We start from the raw sequence: 27,050 nt of genomic DNA on the forward strand, positions 1-27,050 counted from the left end.
AAAAAGAGGGGAAGAAAGAAAAAAAACACATCTGTGTATTAAGGTGCTGTGCTACACTGACAGAGGGAGACAGTATTGAAGCTTTCTCAGACTCATGAAAGCTAAAGGGACTTGAATGTGACCCTTCAATGGCTGTCGAGCAGAAGGAACTCAGGGCAATGATAAACTGCCTGGATGCCTGATGTTAAAGCAGTGGGAGAAGGACTGAATATTCTTCTTTAATTCAGATTTTCTCACGTTAGTTTGCATTGTTTTTGTTGCACAGTACATAGCTGTTAGAGGGAAGAGAGTTGAATCTGAAGAGCTGAGGTGTAGTGGAGTTTGCTGTGCAGGCAGGCACATGGAACATGTCACTGTGAGTGGAACAGCTTGTTCCCGTGAAGGGTCTGACACGTCATGCTACTACCATTACATGAGTATAGATGAACCCAAGGGGTTTGACTGTTCCACTTCCTCCTGTGGGTACACAGAGGAAAACTGTGGGCTGGCTGGAGGTAGCTTACACTGCCCTCCAAAGCTACGCAGAAAACGTCTGATCTTCTTCCCTAGCATAAATTTATGCACCTGGGAGTTATAACAGTTTTAATTAACTTCATTTGTATCACAGTAACATTCCCATATAGACAAGACTGACAGACTTGGGGAGTTTAATTATAGTCTTTCCTGACACAGCATGCCTATTTAGGGAGCCAACTGAATGTTTTAGTTGCACCAGCAAGAACTTCTTCCAGACTCCCATCTGAGTTTGTGCTTAGGTCTTATGAAATCCTTTTTACTTTTAAAGAGGAATCTTACATTATCTTGATGTTTGTGCTCCGATCAAAATGAAATGTCCTTCCTTTTGTGCTGTATTTCAACAAATGTAAGGTCTTCTGAAAAGAAATTTTAGCAGATAACTTATAGGTTCCTGCCAAGGAATGGAAAGATCTTGTCAAAATGCAGTACCACACTGAATAACTGGGGTGTGCGTAGTTGGTTAATTTCTCACTTTGCATTCTATTTTAAATTCTCTGCCATATTCCTAGTTATTGCTCATAACGTAATAATGAAGGTCAAAAATCCAGACTTTATGTGACTTAATAATTTTAACTTAGTTTTTTTAGGATTACCTGACAGCAAAAGTGTCTTTGAGGTATGTCTGAGAAACGTGCTATGTTGCAGTTAGAATAGTGATTGGTAGGTAGCCTTAGGCATATTCAAGTTTAAGATAATTCCCTATGGGTTTGGGCTTTCATTTTTAAATGATATTACAAGAAATGATGGGCCAGTTGCACAACTGAAGTGTGAACATTTTGTTTCTCTGGAACTGTATAGCTTTATACCAGCTGACATTCAAATATGTTGTTATTAATCTGTACCAGCATGCTATTAAAGTTGGCATCAGACTGTGCAGACACAAGGCATGTGAATTAAGGCTTCATGTCAGATTCGAGTTTTGGCATCCCCTAATTGTTGGTCTTTCATTCCCTTTCACACTTAAAATTTTCCAAATCAAATGTTTTGCATTTGGTTTTCTGAGATCTTTAAAAACAAACAGCAGAAACCTATTCCACTATGTACTATCAAACTGACACACTGAAATGGACAGCTGGCACAGCTGGAGCCTGTGGATTCACCTTGCAGATCTCAGACTTATGTCCTTCAGGATGATAGATTCCAATAGGCAAGACATCTGCAGAAAAGTTGAAGTCTTTGCTAGAGTGATTAGCAGATTATGACTGACAGTGAGTGGAAAGCTGAAATCTTGGTGCCTGTTACGATGGCTACATATCTGTAATTTTTCCTGCTAATGGCTGGTCCAGCATCCTTTGTCCTTATCTGAAACCTCCCCATGCCCATTGTTCTCCATGGCTTTCCATGTGCTGCTTTGCTGATTCGCTGTAACTTTTCCCCACCATCCTCTCTTGCCTTTGTAATGGCCTGTGTCCCCCCAGCACAGTGTTTGATTTCTCTTCCCAAATCCTCCAGCAGTTTATCTAAGTTACCTTTCACACTTTTCTGGCCCTTCATCTTGGTATCCCATCTTGCCATCGTTCTGAGCTCCTTTCTTCCTACTCAAGTCTGGCCTATTCCTCTGCACCGCCCAAGTGCCATCAGCAGCAGTATGGACAGCATAGGAGAAATTGTCTCCCAGGTCTCAGTTCCTCTCCTTGGTACTGGAAAACCACTACCTATCCTCTAAAGCAAGACCATATTTTTAGGTCCCAACCCAAATGATCTCCTGTGTGAGCTGCAGTTTTTCTTAGCCTTGACACCCTTAGGTAGATTTTCATACGTGTGATAAAAAAGGTAGGTTCCTGGTCAACAACGTGGTTGTAAAAAAATCTGCATGTAAATAATATTTCTGCCTGTCTTCCTCTTTTTTGTTTTTACTTCACCCTGTCTGAGAAGTTGTGAAACTGTTTCATTACAACTGTAGGGGCATGAACATAGATTTAGGATTTGATACACCCAGGCATGAAACAGTGCCGTCTGGGTTGGAATGTATCTTTAACTAGCTAATTTGATAAAACTAACAGCAATTGCAAACCAGATCTTCAAAATGGAAAACACTGAATCCTACGGATAGTATCCTACTATTCTATGATGTATATTGAATTGGCAGCACTGACAGAGATAAATTTTCTCTGGTCCAAATAGCATTGGCTTAAACTTTCTCTGTTTTTTTGTTGAAGGTGATTACGTAACAAAATTTAAACCTGGAAACAATTAATGGTACACAGGTTCTTGAAGCTAAATGATGCCATCTGCAGCACGTGCTGCTCCCACAGCAATCACCTGGAGTATCTCCCAGGCGTGCAGAGCATCCCTGCTTTCCTGTAGCGTGTTTTGTACCTGAATTTTGAGTGCCCTTTGTTAGACAGTTATGAAATAAAGGCATCATTAACAAACCCAAATACCTCTATGACAAATGTACACTTTCAGAAACTATGTAATTAGCAGTATCTCTGAAACAGTGCCTTTAATGAAACTCCTATTTTAATTGAAAGGCATTTAGGCATTGTCTCCTTCCAGTGCATGTGTAGCTAACTAACTCTTGTTAGTATTACCAAGTTGTTATTTGCAGAATTAAGCTCTTCTGTAGGACATTTCTCAGCCCCGTGAAACTTGTAGGTTATTTTCTCAGTATTTTCCCTGGTTCTACCAGTGTTGTTTGAATTTTTTAATTAAAACATTGAGATAAGGAAATGTAGGAATTTTTTAGTAGTAGAACTAAGTGCTTAATATTTGAAAAGGCCGTGTTTCAAAGACAGAATTGTGGGAAAAGGGCTTGAGTTTTGCTTTCTCTGCTTTTGGGTAAACCTGTGTAAACTGGGGGATAAAATGTGACAAAGGATCTAATATCTAATATCCCTCAAAAATTTAAATTTTAGTCCTTGCTATAAAACTCAAGGAAGGAAAGTGTTAGCAGTGGGACTGGTGCTCATTTCCCTTCAGGAGAGGAAAACTGTGGGTGGGAGAGGGATGCTAGCACATGCTCACCTGCTCTGACTGACATAAGCTGATTTGCCTTGAGCCAGACATACTTAAATGAACTTGAAGACCACGGTATGGGTAGGTCAGTGTTAAATAGAAGATCTCATGTTTTCTTTTTCCTGTCTCTGTCTCTCACTTATCCCTCTTGGGAGCAAGGTGAGATGGCTGGTTTACCTCAATGGCTAAAAAGCAGTCTAATAGTTTATGCAGTTTTCTACATTTCTTCTAAAAATAGTATTTTATGCCCTATGTTTTGAAACAAGATAGGAAAGTTTTTTCCACCCTGAAGATATGCTAAGCGAGAACAGAGACTGCATGTTAGTTTCAGGAAGTATTCCTTTTGAAGGGCTTGTGTTGCCTTCCGCTCTTTTGAGACCAGTAAAAGATTTCCCATGGATATCAGTAGAGCAAGATATTCTGTGGGGCATAATTTAATAGTCAGGGATGCTCACAAGAAGTAAAACTGGCAGTATTGTAATTGTATAAAAAAAGATGGAAGTGTAGTTCAAAGTTAGTACCTTTCTAAGTTTGCTGTATAAGGGGGATTTTCATAACTAGATGAATCATAGAATCACAGAATACCAGGTTGAAAGTGGCCTCAAGGATCAACCGGTCCAACCAAATCTTAAAAGTGTCCAATGTTGGTTCCATTTTTTCCTCTAACTTTATCAAGTTTTTTTGGTAAGACTGGTCTTAAACCATGTGATTGAATGGCCAAAAAAAAAGAAACACCTATGCTAGCAGCTCAATAGTCAATTAAAAGCAACTCTACTTCCCCAACAAAATCTCAAATAGTCAATTTTGAAGCCTTTAATAATGCTATACCTGGGTTTTCTGACATTAATACAAATGCAGTAAGACTTATATTCCAAAAATTCGACAATCTCTGTACTTGTGATTGATAATACAGGAGTATAAATTAAAATATTTGCTATCCCTGTTGTAATGTTGCCATTTAATAAGCACAGTCTCTCTCTTGAGTTAAAAAGAAAAAGAATCTGCAAAAGTCTCCACTGTGTTTTGTGAGTTCAGAATTAATGGAGACCAAAATGTTTGCTTCAGCAAAAGAGATGGCTAAAAATAAAATGATACCAGAAAATACAAGCATAATGCCCAGAAACATTTCTCGCATACTTAGAGGCAAAATAATTTTCTTGCCTAGGGGAAAATAATAGGATTGCATTTCATCGATCATATTCCATTCTATATATTTTAGGCTCAGTGCAAATGTAAAAATAAAACAAAAATCAAACTGCATTTCTGTTGTTCTTGCTCTATAATGAAGTATGGTGTTTATGGGACAGAAATATGGATGTTCTGAAAAGAATCTTGGAAGTAAATCAAAAGTGACTTTTAAAAGAGTTCACAGATTACCTGTTCCTTGTTTTCTACCTATTTTAGTTACCTGGGGGAAATAAGGTAAGTTGAAAAGAAGCATAGCTTCTTCTGATCAGTATAACCCGTGACAGAACTATTTGTAATCACGGAATGAAAATTAGCCAAAAAATTATTTCTGGAAACAGAAATGTTACACCACTGTGAATCTAAAAGTTAGATGAGAAAGAAGTAATATGGTGATTCATTTGTTCTTCATCCAAGCAGCCCTGACTGCTTTAACAAATGGCACAGCATAAATAATATACTAGGCATTATGCTATTAGGTACCAGTGATTTGTTTGCTGGCATGTTGCATATCAATATCTACTTTCAAGGGATGAAGTTCAGGTTTGTGCCATGTCTCTTCATCTGTGTTTTTTTTTCTCCAGCAAGAGAAACCATTGGGCCAGTTCTGCCTACAACCTCCCAAGTATTGCTGGGGGTTCTGGGGCAGATTGAGCCGAGGGGTCAGCTGGCAGTGTCCCAAGGGCACTGCGAGAGGAGTCCTGAGAGCAGGGACATGAGCTCCCATTTTCATCAGCCCTGCTGCAGAAGGAAGGGAGAAAGCAGGATGGAGTAAGGGGAACAATGTACACATGGTACAGAGCTCATACATTTTTTACTCCCAGCTAGCCACCCATCCCCAATATTTCCAGTAGGAGGGATAAAAGCAGTTTGTTCTTTTTACTGTACCTATAGTTTCACATCATTTAGAAGCAAGACAATGTCATACCATTTTCAGGAAAGAAGTCAAATGCTGATCCATTCCTCTGGCACTGCAAAACAAATTTAGGTCTTGATCAAAGCAAAAATGTGCACGATGCTGACCTGACTCCTTTTGCCAAACATGCCATCAGGTTTTTATGACATGAATTGGCCTTGATGAGGGGTGTGAAAGATGAACAATTCACCCTTCATTGCAGCCAGCACTGTTAAAGCATTAGTTTAGTATTCATGGTAAACATAAGTTGTTCCTTCTATAAACACTAAACTTAAGACTTGGATCAAATAATAAACTGATTACCCCCAAAAATAAACCTTCTTCTTCCTGTAGAACACTGACAAACAGTAACTTCCATTCTTGGTACTCTGCTATTGTGTGGTTGCTGCTTACTCTGCTTCCAAGCACCACAGCTAGTGCAGGATCAGCTTGTTTCAAGAAGTCCAAAATAGCCCCTGCTATTATGCAGTGAGTATTCTGTTAAATATTTGCTTGCAAGGCCTTTAAATATGGAAGAGTGACCAGTGAAAAATGTATTAGTAGAAATGCGTGCATTTTCATTAATTGCCCATTGGGGAGAGAAACAGGGGAAAAACAGTGGGACAATTTTCCAGACAGCAGCTCCAAAAAATTTTCACAAGGGTACAAGAAAAGTGACATTCATAAATAAAATTAATATAGAACTTGGTTTTGGTCTATATCTGTGAAGCTAACATTTTCCATCTGTTGCAGGAAGTAACAGACATGACCTGATAGGAAAATATTTGGATTATTTTCTTATTTTTATTTAGTAATACTTTCATTTTTAGAGATTAGTGCAGAGTGCTACCTGTCTAGCTGTCCAGGTAAAATGTTGTACCTCTGCAGCAGCTCTGCTTCTGTTCTTTCCAGATGAGATGAGTGACTTTAAGACTTTGACGAAAGCAATTAACTTCAAATTCAGAGCTTAAAGGAAAGGCATGAAGTTTTGTTGATATTATTTTACTATAAATCCTTTTCTCAAATATAATTCCACTATTTGTGATAATTTTGCCCATGAGAATTTAGATGTTTGGGTGGAGGAGGGGAGCTGGAGAAGTAATACAAATGCTGCTTTGCATGAAATTAATACCATGGATTTTAAAGTTGATATGTGGAAAGATAGACCATCTGTATATAGAGAGGTGGAGGCCAGAAATGAGGTTATTCTGCTTTGCTGAATGGGGCAGGTGTGTTTCCATCACTGCTGTGATTTGGGACCAGAGACTGAAGGTGGTCTGCAGGGCATTCAAGGCATCGTCTTGAGCTTTTTACCTACACCTCAGCTCTTAATTTCTACAACACTAATTTCACTAACTGAAAAGCCTTATTGTATTTGGTTGCTATATCCTCGAGTTTTCCTTTTTACTTTTTTTTTTTTTCTGCGAGAGGAACATATTAATCAAGGCTTTTGCTTTCTCCCAAGTGTCAAACACTGACCAATTCAAGAAATAACATGATAGTATTAATTAGATGAGAGCCAGTTATGAGAAAGTGTTTCGATTTTCGATTGCGTATTTTCACATTACAGGGTAATAATATGTCAGCAGTTAGCAAAAGATATAATAAATATTGTGTATGTGCTTGAAATATTAGCATTTTAATACCCATGTCCAGAAATAACATTTTTCAGTAGCACTATGCAGGAAAAATACTTTATGTATGTGGGTGGACAAGCAGTAATTGATGCACATGTACTTGTTTGACCTATAGGAGATTAAATAAAACATTAGAGGCAGTTGTTTAAACATCATGTCATCTAGAGCTGATATTACTGTTAAATCACTATTGCATCTTCCTCAGCAAACTGCCTCATGCAGTGGGAGATAATTAACACCAGGGCAAAGCTGGCTGAGGAGTACACCTGATTAATGTGACATATTCAAGTTTCTTTCTACAACCGTCTCAATAACCATTCATTGAGATCTGCTTCATACACTGAAAATTAAATTCAAATTACTTGAAAATTGTGCTGTTAATACCATGCCAAAAAATGAAATTTGATTTTTTCCACATGAAGTCTTTTGTGATTTTTCATGCCCTGTTGGTTTCTGCCAGCATTCCCACTGGTTTAGGTTACTTTATTCCTACCTTTAAAGAAAAAATAGGGGGGGAAAGGAGTATATTCAAGGGATTAATTTTTGAGAAAGTCCCTCACTGCCTCAGAAGATAATGTGTCCAGTGCAAAAGTACAAAATGACTGCTCCCAGCTCCTTTCTGTAAACTTTGCTTGAACCATATTTTTCAAGGAGAGTTTGCCACAGCTAATGAAGACAACAGTAGTGTATATCTTTTGGGTTTTCAAAACCTTTGTTTATACCATGACTCTAGCTGTGTACACTTCTGCTAAGCTGAAGCAGGTTTCTATGTTTAAATATCAGTTTTAGCTGATTCTCTCTGAACTTAATTGCAAGTATTTGAATGAGCTTTGTTTTCAGGAGGAAAAATGTCATCATTTAAGTAGATGTGATAACTAAACGTTACAGAAAAGCAGAAAAGGAGAATTAGAGGTTTAATTTCCTAGTCCTGCATCCTAAAGTACGTTTTCAGACAGCCATTTGCTAATAGTCATTGAATTCTTTCCCATTAATCTTCACATAAACAAGTCTCTTGATATCAACTCCCTCAGATCCTGGCTCTCCCCTTTTACTGCCTTGTCCTCTTTGTTCCCATGACCTTACCATTAATTTCTCACTGTCTTTGTTACTTCTCCTGTCAACACAACGTGGCTTCATCCTCCCATAACTTAACCATCAGGTGTTGGTGCTGTCTACCTCTTCCCACGTCACCCTGGCTGTCTTCATCTCTGCACTCACCAGACGGTTCTAAACACCCCGAGTTTCCTCAGAGAGGCTTTCAGCCTCAGCAGTGCTCTCCAGGCACCATCTGTTCTCTTTGGCCAGTCACAGGCTCCTGCCTGGCTTTCCTCTGCCTGCTTTCTTCCTGACCTTCCTTCCTGCTGTATGGAAACATAATTTTGGAAAATGTGCTAGATCAGAGCCTGCATAACCACTAGCGCCTATCAGTGGCATCCTCACTTGGTCCTTCTCATCCTCTGCTCTCTCTCACACTCATTTGTTGCATCTAGTTCAAAACCAAATCATAAGCTCCTCAGAACAGAGCCCTTGCCTTCCAGCTGCCTTTAGCACCAAGCACAACGTTGCCTGCCTCTGGTATCGCTCAGCGCCGAAGCTGTAACAAAGAAATAAGAGTAATTCTGAATTACACAGTTGAAGTTCTCATCTAATATAATTTAAACAGTAGTCACAAGCAGTTGTACTGGTTGTAATTCATATAATAATTTACAACTGCTAGTTTTTAACTATTGTGTAATTTGGATTTACTTGCATTATACCTTATGAGATAAGGTATATTATTGAACAAGAAAGGAATAAACTATATTCAGAGTAGCCTGTGGGGTGTTATGATTTAAAGGAGAGCTGGTGGAATACTACAAGAGGAAATATGCAGGATCCATTATACTGTTAATGAATGCACAACTCAGATTGGTGATTTAATTTTTAGGTCATATTTCTCTCGTACCCTCAGGTATAGCAGACTTCATACATGAAAACTGAATAAGATGGTATGTATGATGGCCAGTCATGCTAAAAATGAACAATAATAAAAAATTCCTTTCCTGTATTGTTTATTCATTTGCAGTTATTTCTTTTAATGACATAGCATTCAAAGAGCATTATTAGAAGGGCACAACCGTATTTCCTCGTACTAGTTTTGAACCCATGGTTGTAACCTCTGAGGCAGCTTGATATTTATCCAAAGCTACAGACTGTCACTGTATTTAAGCCATGACTACGGCATCATTTTTTCATCTGACCAGGAGCTTTCTTGAAATAGTCACCATTTCCTTCCTCAGGCAAGGTGGCAGATTGGTGATATTTTAAACTGTCTCTTGGCTGAAAGACAAGTCCCAAATTCTTTATTTTTGCAAGCAGACCTGGCTGCTGTAAGCAAGACCTATTCCTGCAGGGTCCACACCCCTGAATAGTTGTCAGAACTAACATTATGCAGCGACTTCTACTTTTACTAAATACGGAATTTTTGTGTCCATTTTTTTTATATTGGCATGTTAATTTTAAACTTTTTCTGTCATCCTTTTTCTGAAATGTGTACAGATGTCCAACTTTTTAAGAATCCACATTTTACAGTAGACTGCATTTTAAATCATACAACCATATCTGCAAATCAAATCTGAAAAATCTCTGAAAATACACAAAGAAAAGAAGATGCTATTGTACACCTGCTATTTTAATTATTTTTTTTTAATCTCTTACAACTGGAGTATCACTTCTTAAATGAATTTGAACAACTTGCCCAAGAGACATTCTAATCCGATCGTGTATTATGATGATACCAGTTGGATGTTATCCTATTAGGCACTCACTGTAAATAAGGGATTTTCCACTGACTTTTAAATCCTTGATTAATGAGAATGCTTGAAGCAGTGTCCTGTAAATTAGCCATAGTGCTAGCAACAATGGCAATTCACTTAGGAGAACTGATTTGTTTTAAATCTTCCTATCCAAATTAAAAAGCATGAGGAAAAGATAATGTGCGGTAAGTAAAACATATTACTCTATCCTGCATTATTGATCTGCACCCTGTGGCTGTCTGACACCCTTAGGTCTAAATCCTTTTCTCTCTTCAGGTAAATTCCTGTCAGTCAGAGCTCTTATGGAGACAGAACTCTAGCAGCTGGCCCTTAGTATTTAATTTACATATTCTTTATATTCTCTAGTGTTTTAGCTAATTCTAAATCCCATTTTAAATTCTGTTAACCAGACCAACGGCTTTCGTTTGTAGTTTGGTCACTGCCATCTCACTTCCTTTCACAGCTCCTTTGCCTTTTTTTTCTGTTAAAAATATGTAAGAGTAGCAACAAAAAGGTATTTGGGTTTGGGGAAAGGGGAGAATAGGGGGAAAGTTGTGACACATCTGTTAACTGATACTTAAACTGAAATTCTTCCTGACATATTTTTCTGAAGAAAAACACTTTTCAAATCATCTTATCACTTCACTTCTTATTCAACTACCGATATTTGATTTATTGCTTGCAAGAAAATTAGTTTTATACCGAGTATTGACTTTGAAACATACATTACTTCCTTTAATGTTCTGAGACATTAACGAGGTCTTTCTTGATGTGCTATATTCACATTTATTTAAGGTGCTATTCATTTCTGTACCCATAATATACATGCACTTTTATCATTCAAGAACATCCCTTTCTTCTTGTAGAAGTATGAATACTCTTTCTGTAGATTGGAATTAGTGTCACTTTATAAAGACAGTTTTGACACTCTCTTATGAGTAACTGAGCAAAGTATCTCTCAGACATTAAGATACTTAAAGTGTATTATTTTTCCAGTAATTTTGAATTTCCAGAATTTTGAATGTACTGCAAACCGTACAAAAAAAGTAGTTACTTACAGTCTTACCATACTATCCTATATCAAGAATAATCAAAGACACTGCAATAATTTTATAAATCTGTCTGATCCTTTCTTTTCAGGTCACTCAAATTACAAGGGTGACTCAACCATGCATGTACCAAAGCACCCTTAAACAAAGTTGCAGTTAGACCAGTAGATCTCACGGATCATCATTTCATGCTATTGTGTATGCATGTGATCCTCTCTGTTTAATGGTATTTGTGTAGAGTTCCTCAGTGATCGATTGGTAAATGTTCAGAATTCTGGTTGCAGGTCATAAAAGTATAGTCTTTTCCAGTGTTGTGGGTAGAGGAAAAAATATGACAGTGTGGCTTCACTGACCAAATTGAAACTGTTTGGGAAACGCTTTATGTACTTATTAGTACTTTCCTATACTTAATAGTTGTGGGGTTTACATATTCTTTTATATGCAGGCTTTATTGGTTACTCGGTTATTTTTTCTTTATACTTTTCTGTGATTCTAAAGAAAAATGTAAGTACTTTTCCTCAAGGAGACTAAGGTATTGGTTTTCAATCTTAAATGGTTGTAATCTAGGGAAGAGAAATGGACGTTAGAAATTGAAGAGGATGTTTGCAACTGTTTTGTCTTATAACTTAGTTTTTCTACATGGTAGAAAGAATGGACAACTAGAATGTTTTTTTCATGTCTTTTCAAATTCTGCCAATCTGCCAGCTAATTTGGCAGCAGTACAGATTTACAGAGTTGTTTCCCCCAGCTACAAATTTTCTCAGCTATAAGGAAAGATAATTTTTGTGATTATGGCATCTAAATGTAGCTGTTGTCTATGGCCTTTTTTGGTTACCTTCAGCAAGTTACTTCATTCTCTTATGTCCCAGTCTTCTGCCTCTAAAATATATTACTATTATAATAGGCTTTTCTTTGTTGTGTCTCACATATTAATGAATGTATTCCTGTATCACTTTCCTACTTCACAGAAGTGCTGAGAGCGTATATTCATTAATATTCTTGAAGCGTGACAAAGTAAAGCCTATTACTGTAATATGCTTTGCTTTAAAACTCCAGTTAGAATAATAATGATAAACAACATTGGTTAGCCTTTGGCCCTCCTGCACAGAAATAAATTTTTTACATGTTCATATTTAAATTGATGAAGGAAAACTTTCATGTGTTTTATGTCGCTCCTCTATACTCAGGGAGAGATAAAGAAAAAAAACTTCACATTCAGTGAAATGGGCTGTATCTCCTCGTTGATATGTATCAGGAATCCAAGATGAATACAGGAATCCAAGAATGGCTTTTTGCCTGCTGTGTCTTTAGCCTCTTGTTTCAATGTGATGTAGTATTTTATTCTCTTCCTGTATTTCCTTCGGTGAGGTAAACAGGAACTTGAAATGGACAGTTATGAAATGTCTTGCTCATAGGAAAAGCTTCTTCCTAACTTCATTAGTGATGTCTTGAGAAACAACCAAGTGCATGACAGTTTATATTTCCCTAGTATTATTTCCCTGAATGACTGTTCCCAGAGGTGGCTTGAAAAGGTATTTCATTTTTTCAGGTTCAGATTGATTGCCTCAGTGTTTCATTAAATATCTCCTTGTTCTTGCACTGTAAGAAGCAGTAGATAGGAATTCCACAATTTCTTTTATTTATGGTGTGTTGTATCATACATCCCCTGTTTTGTCTCTTTTTTCTTGATTTATTTGATTTCTTTATGCAAAGAACTATCCAAATGCATTTTGGGCAGATGTTCCTAGAACCCTTTGGACCTAAACATAGCAGTCAGGCAATACTTCACTTATTTAAGAAAAGAAGATATTCTCACATATTTAAGAAAATAACGTTATAATTTTTACACTGTATACATTTATTATTGTTTTCTTTCCTTGACTTTCCATTAAATAGTTTTCAACTCAATAAGAGACATGTTTTCTTCTTTTCCTTTTTTTGGCTCTACGTCTGAGAAAGGAAGTGCAATTAATGGAGAAAGCATCACTACATTTGTAATAGTTTTAACAGCTGCAGGCAGTTCATTATTTTGACTTGTTTTTTAATGCCCTCAGTGTTTTCAGTAATGTCATAGTAGAGATTTTGGAGATAAAGAGGGAAGACCAACAGCCCCAATATATGTATTTGTCCTTCTACTTTCTGTTCCTATTACAAAAAAATATGAAAACATTTAAGTGCCTACACTGGATATCTAACACAATTCTAAAAACTGACAAGTGCAAATTGAAAAGCAAAGTCCCATTAATACAGAGCTGGAGAGTGTCACCGTGCCATTACACATTAATTCCGGAACGCTCTGGGCCTTGCATAATCCGAGCAAGAGTGTTACAACATGTTCAGTCAATTCAAGTATATCTATTTGACTTTTGTTTTCTTTGCAGACTACAGATGACATCCTGGTGGCCTCGGCTGAATGTCCTAGCGATGATGAGGACATCGATCCCTGTGAGCCGAGCTCAGGTGGGTTAGGTTAGTCAACTTTTTTATTACTTTCTTTTATTTCATATTTGCATGCTCCGGTCCCCCAGGGTGCCATCTAGCAGGACAGTCCTTTCTTACACAACAAAGAGAGGGTGAATTGGGGCCTTTCTACACATGACAGAGAGGGAGAGTTTGCTATCCATTTTTCAAAGACAGCAGATGGGAGCACACTAATAAGTCATGATCTGAGCAAGATTATGGCTTGATTAAGGACCTGAGGATGAATTGGGAAGGGCATTTTAGGGCTCCTGCAACTATGTTGTAGTGATAAAGAGGGTACACCTTCACTTAGAGAAAGATGGTGCAATTGTTTGTGCTTTAAGCATTTCCCCCAAATGAGATAAAAGTACCATATTTAAAATATTGTGTTATGTCATAGAATCATAGAATGGCCTGGGTTGAAAGGGACCTTAAAGATTATCTAGTTCCAACTGCTCTGCCATGGACAGGAACACCTTTTTACTAGAACAGGTTTCTCAGAGCTCTATCTAACCTGGCCTTAAACACTTCCAGAGGAATTTGAGGGAAGTTATGGGCAATCCATAACTTCTCTGGACAACCTGTTCCAGGGCCTCACCACCCTCACAGTAAAGAATTTTTTTCCTAATATCTAGTCTAAATCTACTTTCTTTCAGTTTGAATCCACTCCCTCTTGTCCTATGACTACATGCTCTTGTGAAAAGTCTCTCTACATCTTTCTTATAGGCTCCCTTTAAGTACTGGAAGGTAGAGTTGAGTTCATGTTGAATTACTGTTTGTGGTATGAAATACTGTATAGGTAGATAAAACCTGAAGACATAGAATACAACAGTCTCAAATTTCAAATTGTTTTATGGCTTTTTTCCAGGCCAAAACTATTCAGAGTGTATGTGTTAGTTCTGATTAGAAACAAAATATTTTGACATTCTAGTATTTTCCATGGAAGAAAAACCTTGTGGTGTTTTGGCCATGTCTTTCTTACTCCCACTGAATAGCGGAGATTCTTCTCTGTGATATAATGGAATGATTTGGGTTGGAAGGATCCTTTTATTGTCAACTGGTTCCAACCCCCCTGCCATGGGCAGGGACACCTTCCACTAAATCAGGTTGCTCAAAGCCCCATCCAATCTGGCCTTGAACATTTCCAAGGATGGGACATTCATAACTTTTGTGGGCAACCTGTTCCAGAAGGTTCAATTATATTCAGTTATGGTCAATTAAACACTACATACCTTCTCAAAAAATCCGAACATTTATCATGGAGGTGAAAGGACTGCAAAACTTCCTAATATCAGTCTGAAGAGTTATGTTACTCTGTAACCTTCAAAAAAATCCCAGATAGTCCAATGGATTACTCCTACTTTCTTTGTTGGCTTGGTTTAACTTTTACATTTCCTGAGTGAACAGCTCACAGTATCATAAAGATATATCTCAGTTTTTCTTATTTCCTTGAATTCTGTGCTATTTAGTAGCACATTAGTTGTTTTAGATAATTTGGTAATCTTTGGTAATTGCTATAACACTTAATAGTAGAAAAATTAAGATCTGTTACTGTTGTTCAGTAACATACTTAATTCAAGTAGAAATCAATTTAATTCACGAATAGTATATTAATGCAAAATCGTGACTAAGAGCCGTCTTAGTACAACACCAAAATCTGGGGCAGTCTACATAGCCTTAAGACAGATGAAATTTTGCTTCAAATGTAAATGTGTGGTTCCTTTTTCAAGTCACATAGCCTGATACATGCAAGAATTATTTACTTAAACTGAAGTAAAAGCAGAGACATTTATGACTTGTCTCAGTGTCTGACGGACCTGTGGGATGGCATCTGAGCTCTTCCAGGAATGAAGATATTTACAGATTTGATGACAATGCTTTGGGATTGGTTTCTTTTGCTTTCCAGTAAACAGATTTCAGAGTAATTTTCGAAATGCCATGTCATGGGAATGATCATTCTTAAAACTGAGCAGCAGCGGGTACACTCACCTTAGACAGTGTTCTATCTCTCAGGAAGACATTTCACTTGCAGTAAGTCTCAGACATCATGATCAAGATATTCAGGAACTGTGATACGAATTCTTTTTTTTTTATTTTTTTTTTTTTTATCCTGGGAATTAATTTCCAGGATATATTTTTCTGTTCTTTCATTCTCATTTACAAATTCTTGAGTTAAACAAGACTGTCCTGTCCAGTATGAGTCACTGCAGTAGCTCATATGGCTCTGAGCTCATTCATGCCAGTTGCTTCCTTCCCTTAGTTAATTCAACCAGTGCTATTCAGTAGATAAATTGCCATTTAATTTCTTTGATTTTATTTTATTTTATAAGGTAATTGAAAGCCATATATTGGTTACCTGGCACTAAATAATTTCCCAAATCCTCTGAGAATGCATCTTTTGTATTAAAGATGTATTTGTAATTTCTCAGCCTTACAGCTCACTGAAACCAATGACATTTCAGAATAATTCTTCTCTGAGGTTGTTTCAGATTTGGGGCTGCAGTGCTTGGTAGTCCTGAGCCATGCACAGTCATTTAGCTGGTGGGTGCCGGAGTGGGAGGGGTGAAATAAAGCTTTCTGACAGGTTATCGTTTCTGTCCAAGCCATGGTTCAGGTGAGGAATGTGAATGTTAGTCTTCCAGCAAAACATTGCCATTAGCTTTACATCCTAGTGTTTAGCTTTCCTGTTTTAGCTTATCATTCATCACCCAGCTACACTTCTCATTTTTGTTTATTTGAGAATGGTTTTACTGTTTCATTTTTTTGGATCCCAACTGCTACTGCTTTTTTTAAAAAGTGTGGATTGGCACAGGAATTATGTTCTGCATAATCCCAATTGTCTGGATCTTTTTATGTGTCATTCTTCTCATCAAAATGTCACTCATCCTCCCACTCTCAAACTTTTAAAAGCTGTTAATTTGCCTTCATCAGCCTTGTCCTTTTATCATATATGAAACAGCCTGAACCAAAGGGGTTACTGAAGTCTTAACTTCTAGTATATCTGTTTCTCTGTAAGCTGTTATAGTCTTAGTCACTTAGTGTTATGAATGACCTTTCATCATGAATAGTTGGGTAGACACTACTCCATCTTGGTAATACTGTAGCCTCCATGTGGGTTTGAGCTACTCCCAGCAGTATGTTGGAACATAAAGGAGAGAAGGATAATATTGCTGGGAGTGAGAAACTAATGATTTTTTTTTTCTTTTAATTTGGGATAGGAGATACGAAAGGATATGTCCCTCCATTTAAATTCTTCTTGTGGTTCAGTTCAGCTTTTTCCCCTTAACCCTTTTTTGCAAACCAGAGTTGCTTCTCCACAGCTACTCCTCAACGCCCCCACTAATGGTGGTGAAGATAATGTTTTCTAACAAATAATTCTAGGAAGCTGAATATTTGATGGTTAGGGCAATTTTATTTTTATGTTTTCACTTCAGAGGCTGTAGTCTGGGATTCTGATGGTCAGTCAGCAAGGGAATCCACCCCATGGCAAGAGATGATGCTCTCAGAGCTCTGAGGTCAACATTTTTCTAGCAAAAATACAATCAAGGAATGGCCAAAGCCCATGCAGTTTTACTGATAGAACCATAATTGAACATTTCCATGATGATTGCCCATAATATGCCTATTTCTAACCAAAGTTCTCGGCTAAAAATGAGAGCCTATTCAGAAAGCAGTTTGAATATGGAACGCCTATATATCACAGAAAATGCTGCTTATGTGGATTTTACTAATTAGTAAGATTTATTCATAAAATAGGGCTTCTTTTCTACTACAGTTATGTTGCAGTTTGTAGTGGCTAACAAGTCCCGATCTGCCACCACCAGCTTTGCTTTCTGTGCACCTGTCTTCTAAATAATAAATGGAAAGATGCAATTTGCAACAAATTTCATATGGGACATAAAAATGTAAACCAGATTAGGAGCTGCTGAGCAGCAAACCCATCATCTTGTCTGGAACATAAAGTCACAAAAATTATAATTGCAGATTTCATTGTGGTATACAAACTGCTAAATGTACCCTAATTGGATGAAGTCATAACAAATTTATTAGCATGCAAAACTTAGTCAACATATTTTGTTTGCATTATGTTTTGTGTAGTAAGGCAACATGTATTGCTTTCATGGTCTCTCCACCTTCCCCTCTCCTACTCTAAATACTAATAACAGCACAAAGGTTGAGGATGATAATAACAAAACAAAAATAATATGTCCACAAGTTCATATCACAGAAGAAATAATAAAACCTTTTAATTTTGGAGACAAGTTATGAAAAAGGTTAGTGGGAACCTATCCAAAAAAAAAGGGACCTGGAACAATTTACTGATTTTACATGAAGACTTATAAAACTGCAGGTGGACAATTTGCCATCCTGCACATCCAGACTGCTGTTCCAGCCATTGCTGAGCTCTATAGAGATGTCTGATTTCTGCTGAGTTTCAGTGAGCATTTGTGCTACACAGCTTATTTGTTCCAGTTACTCTGGGCTGGTATTTATTTGTTAGCTATTACCTAACCACTTCTGTAGCTATTGAAATGTTCCAAAAGGCAGAGAGGTCCAAACTGGGTCAAATGAAGTGAAATCACTGAATTTAATGGCAGGGAAGTCTCAACCAGGGAAAAAGTCTTACAGTTTTAGGCATACAAACAAGCACTTCTTTTTCTGCAAATGACAGTTAAGTCTTTCTCCAGTTTGGGACTCGACAAAGGTTTAAGCTCAAAACTAGGCTGAAATCTTCTCCTAACAGCCCCAGCAGAAATGGGATAGATACAGGTTTTGGCAGTCTTAAAGCTAGAATATAGGGCATTTACTGGTCTTAGGAGTTTTAGCAGAAGACAACCTTCAAAGTTAAAGAGGGGTCTTACAGAAACAAGCTTTTTTCACGTTCAAACAAGTGTCTTTCTACCAATGGAACTTCACATGTTGCAACCAAAAAAATATTTTATCATCCCTTGATTTGCCTGGCAGCTTTTGGTTTCTACTTCCCAGGACAGTGTTTAATTGATATTAGATCTTGTCTTATTCTAGTTCTGTAAGTAAAAAAGAATAAGAGTAGTCAGGACAGAGTTCAGTGATTACACCAACTGGTAGCACTGGTTACCTTTCTTAGCCCTGATTCTTGATTTAGAGCGAGAAATGGGATCAGTTATTTTCCTATATTATTAAGTAAAGAAGATTAATAGGATGGATGATTATGGACTGATCTTTGAGCGTGTTTTTAATTTTCCTACATCCTGGCCATGCTCACTGCATTGCAGAAAACTGCTGGTGACAGTCAGAAATCTCCAAAGCATCAGTGCAGCCAAGAGAGTGAAAAAACCACTGCTTAAGATGACTCTTACAGTTCGGTCACTGCTCTGGGGAAGGCTTTGTCCCGTGAGCAGAACAGTATGGGGCTGTGCATGCAAACTGCTTCCTGCGTGTGATAACGTGTTGGATAGATGGAGATGGCTCAGAACCCTATGTTCTCAGACACCTTGTGATGGTTTAGGTTTGGTCCCAGAACTAGTACCTGTTTTTCTAACAGGCAGAGCTGTGAAGTATAGACTGTGAGTGGTTTATGATCACTACTAGAAGTTTTGCTCCTCTTTTCCTGTCACGAATTACTGCAATGTATTCCTGGTGCATCTGGCAGCAAGATAACATTGCAGTAGGAGGTGAAGTGACTCCTATAATTTATACATCACTGCGAGTGCCCTATTTAATGCTCTTCATGGAATACATTGTGCAAGAAGCTGAAACAAAGAAAAAGAAAAATAAAATTACAGTTAGTTCATAGGGCTGCTGTGTTCATTATGGCTTAAGACATAAAGGGAATATTTGTGCCTCAGTCCAATTATCCTGTAGTTTTCTGTATGCATTTCCAGTGCTAGAAATATCACTGAGCTGTCTTGAATCAGACTTTTAAAATGCTTAGCTGAAATACACATGGACATCTCTGCATAAGCTGCTACAGGGTGAAAATTATTCTTTATTTACAAACTTTCCAAATGTTAGCATTTACTGTGGCTATACATAAAGGAACTGAAGGGATTAAGAAATAGGTTAATTTTCCTATAAATAAAGTTAAAATACTTGTTAAGCTTATTTTTATATATATATAAATCATAAAGCCCTCCCCAAAGGAACAGAAAGAAAACAAATGTTGCATTTTTCCAAATTATTTTATTGCAAAGTGGACTAATTCCTTGTCAACAGGCTGAGGTCTTAGCATCTGTCGTGGTGAATTACAAATATGGCATTTCTAATTTGAATTTGATCAAAAGGATTTTTTTTCCTAAATTATCTTAAAAAATGAGGTTGATCCATTGGTTGATGGTTGTACCATTGTACCATTGGCAGTGGTTGATCCATTGTACCAGTGCTGATCTCTATTCTTTGCCAGCCATGCCATTTTGAAACATGGGAACACTGAATAAATTGTAGGTTTCTTACCAGTCCTTAGGATTTTCACACATTCACAGTGTCAGAAAGAATAATATAGATGGATACCAGGGAGCTGGCTTTTTTTCAGAACACAACGGTTTTCTATCAATGTGATATCAGCAGCTCACTCTGCTCTACAACTGGTAAGAAATATTGACGTCAGATTGCTATAAATCACACAAAGCTCTCTGTAAGCTTGCACAAGACCTTCTCCACTGGTGCGTGAATGATGAACAATTTTCCTTGTGTGTGAACTTTGAGGGTGCATTCACATTCCACATGTATTCTTGCTAAAGTTGGATTTTCTCACTTCTATAATGTGTATAAGAATTATATAAGAATGGGTGCCATGGTTTAATCCCAGCTGGCAAACATTCACAGTGTAAATACTGGGGTTCTTATTTGTATGGCAGTACCTAAAGCTTTTCATCATGCTTCAGACATACACAGACAACATGAAAAGACAGTTCTTGTGCAGAAAAAATTCAGTAAGTGACAGTTAGTAGTCTTGTTGTTACATGTTCAGTGGTCTGGAGTTAGACATCTCCACAGCATAGACAAAACCAGATGGTAACATTTTGAGTAGTTCAAAGAAATGCACTGATTTTATAAATAATAATTCAAGAAAAATGGGCACGTTACTCAATGCTCCTGAAGGAGTGTCCCAAGAAAGAAGGATCTGTTATTTTTCTTTCTTTTAAAGATGTAAAAGACAATTAGTGATTCAGTTCTGAAGGTATTTAGAGGAGGCAGAGCTGAAGCACAAGGTCCAACTGTGCTACTGAGACTGGGATGTGTATGCAGAGAAGGAAACTAGGCCCTCACATCACTTCTTCACAAATACATGTGGGTAAATGTCGTACCCACTCACTTCAAAGGAATTCCCAAGATTTTTCAGTACTAGTCTGGATTATGAACAGTGAAATGTCCACGAATATCATGTCCTTAAATTCAGGTATAGAAGTGATAAGTTAGTCAATCACAGGCAAGTGTACGGTCTCTATACAAGGTAATGGGAGAGAGAGGAAGCAAATGCAGACCACGACAGAGGTGGAGGAATATGGTCTTCTTTCATTGCTGAGGCTTCTTGGGAGAAAACCATTTGTCTCACAATCTTCCATTTAATATTGTCCCTTGTTTTCTCTCTCCCTTCACACAAGTACATGCATATGTTCTTGAGGACTTACTTCCTGATTTTCCCTAGAAAAATTTTCAGGAAAAACTGTTGATTGCACATGAGCAGTTGCTTGACTTATTCTTTTTGATACTCCCAGACGACCTGCCTACAGGTAGGTATTACATAGACCTTAAAGAATTAATTGTCCGTGAATGCAGTTGTCAGACACCAAAAAAAATGAAATTAGATCTATGTCCCTGCTCTCTGAAACAAAGCAGTCATATTTTTCAAGATTAGTATTCAAGATTTTCAGTAAAATAACTTATTAAGCCCCAGTTTATGTGCATGTGTCATTAATACATGAAAATAAGTTCTAGGCAGTTCTAAATCTTTTGTGATTCTTAGTTGTTAGCCGTGAAATAAAGACGTGTTCTTTGACAGCTTTCACAGATGTTTCCACCATTTTCAACATCTTTTTAACCTAGAACCAAAGACCCACTTAACTGAAGAACAGGCTGTAAAACACATGTTTACTGAAACCAATGAAATAAGGCCAAACAAAGAGTATGGGGACTCATTTTCCGTAGACAGACTTCACACTCTGACACTGGTTGAAAAATGCAGAAAATGAGCAAATTAGTAATTGCAAAACTGAGGTTTTCAGAAACAGTTAACTAATTTGCTGACTTGACTGAGACTTTTTTTCTGATTGAATAAGGAATTTTGGAAAGGCGGAGAATTTACTTACATAAGGGTGAAGTAAAGAAATCATTGAATCTGGAACAGATTCCATTCATTTTCATGTCAATCTGCTTTAAAATCCTAAAATAAAGAGTATAATCCTAAAAATTGTTTTTTTAAAATCAAGCTTAAACTTAGAATCAAGATTCCACATAGATAAATAAATGAGTAAATAAATGAGTTGTTCTAGTTTGTTTGAAATTAGACCGTGTGCTACCGGTGCCTTGATTGATGCAACCTCATTGTTTTCCTTGAGCTACACTTCATTCTGGTTTGATTTGCTACATCTAGTGTATATATTTTCTTGCATACTGTATTGTGGACACTAGTAATACTGAAACTGTTTCTTGTAGCTCTGTAATGCATATGCATTGAATTTCTTCTTTTGGTGAAAAAACCCACTTTTCCTCAGGGCTGTTTATCATCCTTGTTTTGATGAACACGGTAGAAAAAGAAAGACAATATTTTGCAAAGGTATGAAAAGGTCTGTAGCCAAAATACTGGCCGGAATTAACATTGTATTGTTCAATTTCCATGCCAAGGCTGTCTCAGACCAAATTCGAGCAATGTGATATTAAATCAGGTCCTTAAAATTCCATAGGGAATTTGCTTTACCCCTACTGCTATTTGGAACAGCTAGAAAGATGGGAATCTGGGCAGTCACACCTAGCAAACGGGGAATGCAGAGTTTTGCTAAGGAAGTGGGAAGCTGGCTGCACTGCATGCACACAGGACACAGGGCAGAGGCCAGGGCTTTGCCTCTCTGGGTTGAATGACACAGGGCACTGTCTATGCCAGCACTCTTTTGCAGCTCAGGTTTTCTGCATTCAAACAGAGGCATCAGAGGTGTGCAAGCAAGCCATTGTGCTTCCAGCTAGCCATTTCCAATGCCTGATAAATTCAATTAATATGGTGTTATAAAGTAATTGGTGTATGCCAGAGGCAGCTTATCAAACCAGTAACCATGCTAACAGACTGCTGGCAGTGAATGGGGTTGCTGAACCTGCTGCCAGACAAAGGAGATGTGAGCAAATTGTAAACTTCTTGCTGCTGTTTTCTAGCAATCAGTACAGTGTGAATTCTCATTATCTCTTGCATACCTAGTACTAGGACTGTTGCTACTAATTTTAAACCACTTGCTAACACCTAATTTAAACCTCTGCAGAAACACTGGGGATTGTAGTGTGTGACTAGTCATTTGACAGCCTGTAAAGTGGCAGGTGGATGCTGACAAGTTTGAGAACTAGGTATTCTCTAAGGATATTGCTCATAAATGGAAGCAGGAAAAAATCAAGGCAAAAGTAACCTATAATGAGGATGCATGTACCTGAAATAGTTGAACCTTAGGCTATTTCCTTCTAACTGTATAAAGACCTGAATGAAACTTTGTTCTGCAGTGTTGACATGCTATCCTGGCCTATAGGTTTCAAAATCAGCACTTCTGCTGAGGTTAAGAGCTATGGTCTAGATCTGGGACTTTAGTGGTTTAAATGGGAGCTGGCTTAAACAGTAAATTCAGATCCAGATACAGCATATGTTGTGAATGTACCCTTTAAAAAGTTACAGAAAAGGGATAAATGAAAGATGAAAGCAGTGAGAACACAAGAATTATATTCTGAAATAAAACAAAGCTTTATAGATATCTAAAACTTTTCTTCTTGTGCTAACATCAGAGACACCAGAATTTTTTTATAGAGTATGATAAGAGAAACAAAGAAATACAAGGCAGTCTTATTAATTTTAATAATTTTATCAGGAGAAAAAGAACACTAATTACATTAAATGCAATTCATGTCAATCCTGAATTCCATTTGTCTTTCTCTTCCCACTCCCAGAGAAGCATATAAGGTTTTGGAAATCATAGGATTCAGGCTGAACAAGGGTAACTGTATCTGCAAGTTGTATCTGAGCCTTTGGTTACCGGGTATAGTTCAGTATTTATAGCAGTTGCATTTCCAGTATGTGTACATATATATATTTTGGATGTCTTGAAAGCCTGGCCCCTTCTTTTCCCAGGCACATTATCAACTTTGGATCTGACTTGATGACAGTATTTGGAACAAATTGAATGCAGTGTACTTTCAGCTCCAACATTCAAGCCATATATATAATGTCTGTGGTGTAGACATTTATCTCTTCATGTAGTAGCTGCTTAGTGAAGGAAGACAGTCAGGGAATCACCCACAGTTGTGAAGATGAATGTGGGTTTATGCACCTCCAGCTCCTTTCATGAGCAAGAATCATTCTGTACTCTGCAGGCCAAGCCATCAGATTCCTCACTCTTTACAACTACATTTTGACATTCTCCTGCTGAAAACTGGTTCCTAGATAAGGTGGTTTGGAATTTTTTTTCCTTTTTCTTTAATGAGATGAGAATTATAAGAATAGCAAGCAGTGAAACTTTGATCTTGCAAAGCTCATAGCAAAACTTTTCCTAAGGTCAGTGGTGCCCAAATGTCACTGTCGCTAACACTGTACATGTTTGGTACGATGAAGCCAATCTTACAGTTAGCTGCCACCAAAAATTTATGTTTCTAATGTCCCTGTTCTTTTCTTGCTTTAACACTGGTGCTCCTCTGAGTCTTCAGGGAGCTAGAGCTGCAACTTACTGAGAAAATGATACTGGCTTAGCTGTCTGCACTGGTTGCCCACAATTACAGCAGCTTAGCTCTAGCTTGAACACACACTATCGGTAGTGTAATATTTGTGTTTTGCCTTCCTTATGTTATCTTACTTGCAAAAGCACTTTTTTCCCATTTAGGAATACTTCAATTTAAAATGTAGACTACCTACTGACTCCGCTGATCAGTCAAAATTTCTGAAACAAAGTACCAAATTACCAAAGATTTCTTAGAATATGCACAAAACAAAGTACCAAATTACCAAAGATTTTTCAGAATATGCACAAAACCAGGAAAATTGCTTCATGTAGAAAACAAAGAAGCGGAGGTGCAAAGGTGAATGACAAATGTAGAAATGGGGAGAGGTAGGACACCTGAACTAATAAAAGGTGAAAGAATCCTTGTTTGGAGGAGAGGAGTAATGCAAATGAAAATGTTAAAATACACTAATAAACAGGGCAAGACCACAGGGAAAAAGACTGCTAAAAACATTAAATGATATATTGGTTTACATTTTCCATTTCGGCTAAAAATTAAATTCAGTCTTATGAAAAATATTTTCACAAAAGCTTCTTATAAAACCGTTTGAAATATTCCGCTCAGCTCTGCAGAGCATAGTAACTTATAAAACTCATTGATTTGACATGCTCTATCAATTGCCACTATACTACCAACTAACCTATCTCCCTTTACACTTATGGTTGACATTTTAAAAGGTTGAGAAAACAACCTTCCACCTCTCAACCACAGGGGAAAAAGAAGTTACTTGCAAAACCTGCAGTCCTAAGGAGTTGGTAGGATTTGTAAATTACTTGAAATCGATATATTACAAATCATTGTGCTTGGAAATAAGCATTCTATTCTGTGCAGAGAGAATGTTTAGCTTCTTACCAAAACAGCTTTTTTAGCTGTGGATGGTGTTCCACTACTAGACTATTTTTATAACTAGCTAGGTTAGCTAATGTCACTTTAGAGGTATTTTAATGCATGATATCTTTCCTTCTGAGAACCTTCGAAAATTTCAACTTCTAGGAAGTAAAGAACCTGGGTTTGCACACCAAAGAGTAGAACTGATACCTTAATAATTTTCCCTTAAACACTTTCTCTGAAAATAGGTTATTGTCTTGTTCCCTCAAACTCAGTCAGCGGCTGACAGATTTCTTAGAACAAATGCAGTAGTGTGAATTCGAGATGGCAACTGTAGCTGCCCTGTTCATTGGCACCACACCTTTCCACCATATCACAGTGTGTTGTGTGTGCAGGTCTCAGCTCCTGTTCTTGTTGAATCAAGATACCATTATGATCATGGAGAATAGAGTGAGTGGTTGGAAATGCAGTTAGTTTTGTGGTACCTCTCTGACATGGGGGAGATCCTGGCTTTGGATATAGACTGTTCCAAGTCAGATGAAAGTTCGTCACTGAGCTACAGCAGCCACATGTGGAACCACCTCATATTGCTTCTGTCCCATGGCAGCTTAGTCATTGATGGACACCCCCTGGGGAGCCAGTTCTTGCCTCCCCTTGAGAGCCAGCTGAAGCTGGGTAGGAAGGGAGCAGGCTGAGATACCCCTGTATTAGGCCACTGTGGGTTTTGAGCTGAGTCTCTTGCACAAATTTAAAGCAGATCTTCATCTGGTTTTGAAACTGGACTGCAACTATCCCAATGGTTCTGCAGAGGAAGCGCTGAGGTTTGTTTTTCAGGTGTATTCGTTGTAATGAGGTGTTGAAATTGCAGTGAGCTCAGAAAGCAGTTCACCAGAATCCAACAATGCTACAGAAAATCGACCACAAACAGGTCCTACAATGGTAGCACACAGAGTGAAAATTAATATGTGTCCTGTAAATAATTGCCTTCATGCCTCATTGCAAATGCAGTAGTTAAACATTTCTGTCTTGTGAGTAATTTCCTATTCACAGTTTGTGGGAAGGCATAAATGTAAAGAAAACAGGTTTGGGGTCCTTTTGTTGGTTTTTTGTTTTGTTTTTAAGGCTGCTAATTTCAATTCACAAACACCATGGGAGCCTGCAATTCCAATTTTCTTTTCACAGTATTAATGAAAACTAGGCACTGAAAATAGTTAGATTTTTCCCTCTAAATTTTAAACCATTTAGAAATACAGTCAAGAATAATAACTTTCTAATCCATTATTACACAACGTAAAACTGTGCTCAATTGCTATTATTTCATGCAAAGCTTTTCATAAGTGGTAGAAGAGGCTTTTAAAAATCAGTCTGTTCTAAGCTAGTCTTTGAGACAATCCAGTTGTATGCTGTTGAGAGGAAGAGCTGTGCATCAGAGAAGTTGTTTTAAGAGGGAATCATTGCACCACAAGATGACTTTTGTTTCCTCTCACTGTTATGGCAAGGTCTGAACATATTTATTGTCTTTATGATTTTGTCTTGTCAAACTATCCTCAATTTATTGTTTCAATAAATAGATGGGTTCAGGTTTGGGGGTTTTGTTTAGATTATTTTTTATTCTTAAAAAATAGAGTAATTTTTTAATGACATTTAATCTTAACATTCACCTATAAGGTATTTCACTTCTCACTTTACAGTAAGAATCATAGAATTGTAGAATCACAGAATCAGCTGGGTTGGAAGGGACCTCCGAGATGATCCAGTCCAACCCTTGATCCACTACTGCTGTGGT

General features: G+C 37.5%; 1 protein-coding gene across 15 annotated transcripts in view; it reads left to right on the forward strand.

Moving 5' to 3' along the window:
• NRXN1 (neurexin 1) overlaps positions 1-27,050 on the forward strand; it is a 708,974-nt gene that overhangs the window by 675,090 nt on the left and 6,834 nt on the right. For 10 of the 15 annotated variants that reach the window (XM_039384934.1, XM_039384936.1, XM_039384932.1 and 7 more), the window contains one exon: positions 13,417-13,504. In XM_039384934.1, coding sequence (XP_039240868.1) covers positions 13,417-13,504 — 88 coding nt within the window. The remainder of the gene's footprint in view (positions 1-13,416; positions 13,505-27,050) is intronic. The other 5 variants (XM_039384935.1, XM_039384929.1, XM_039384938.1 and 2 more) reach the window with 1 other exon arrangement.

Source organism: Pipra filicauda, unplaced genomic scaffold, assembly GCF_003945595.2.
Source record: "Pipra filicauda isolate LSUMZ 115617 unplaced genomic scaffold, ASM394559v2 scaffold386_size940508_pilon, whole genome shotgun sequence".
Lineage (NCBI taxonomy): Eukaryota > Metazoa > Chordata > Aves > Passeriformes > Pipridae > Pipra > Pipra filicauda.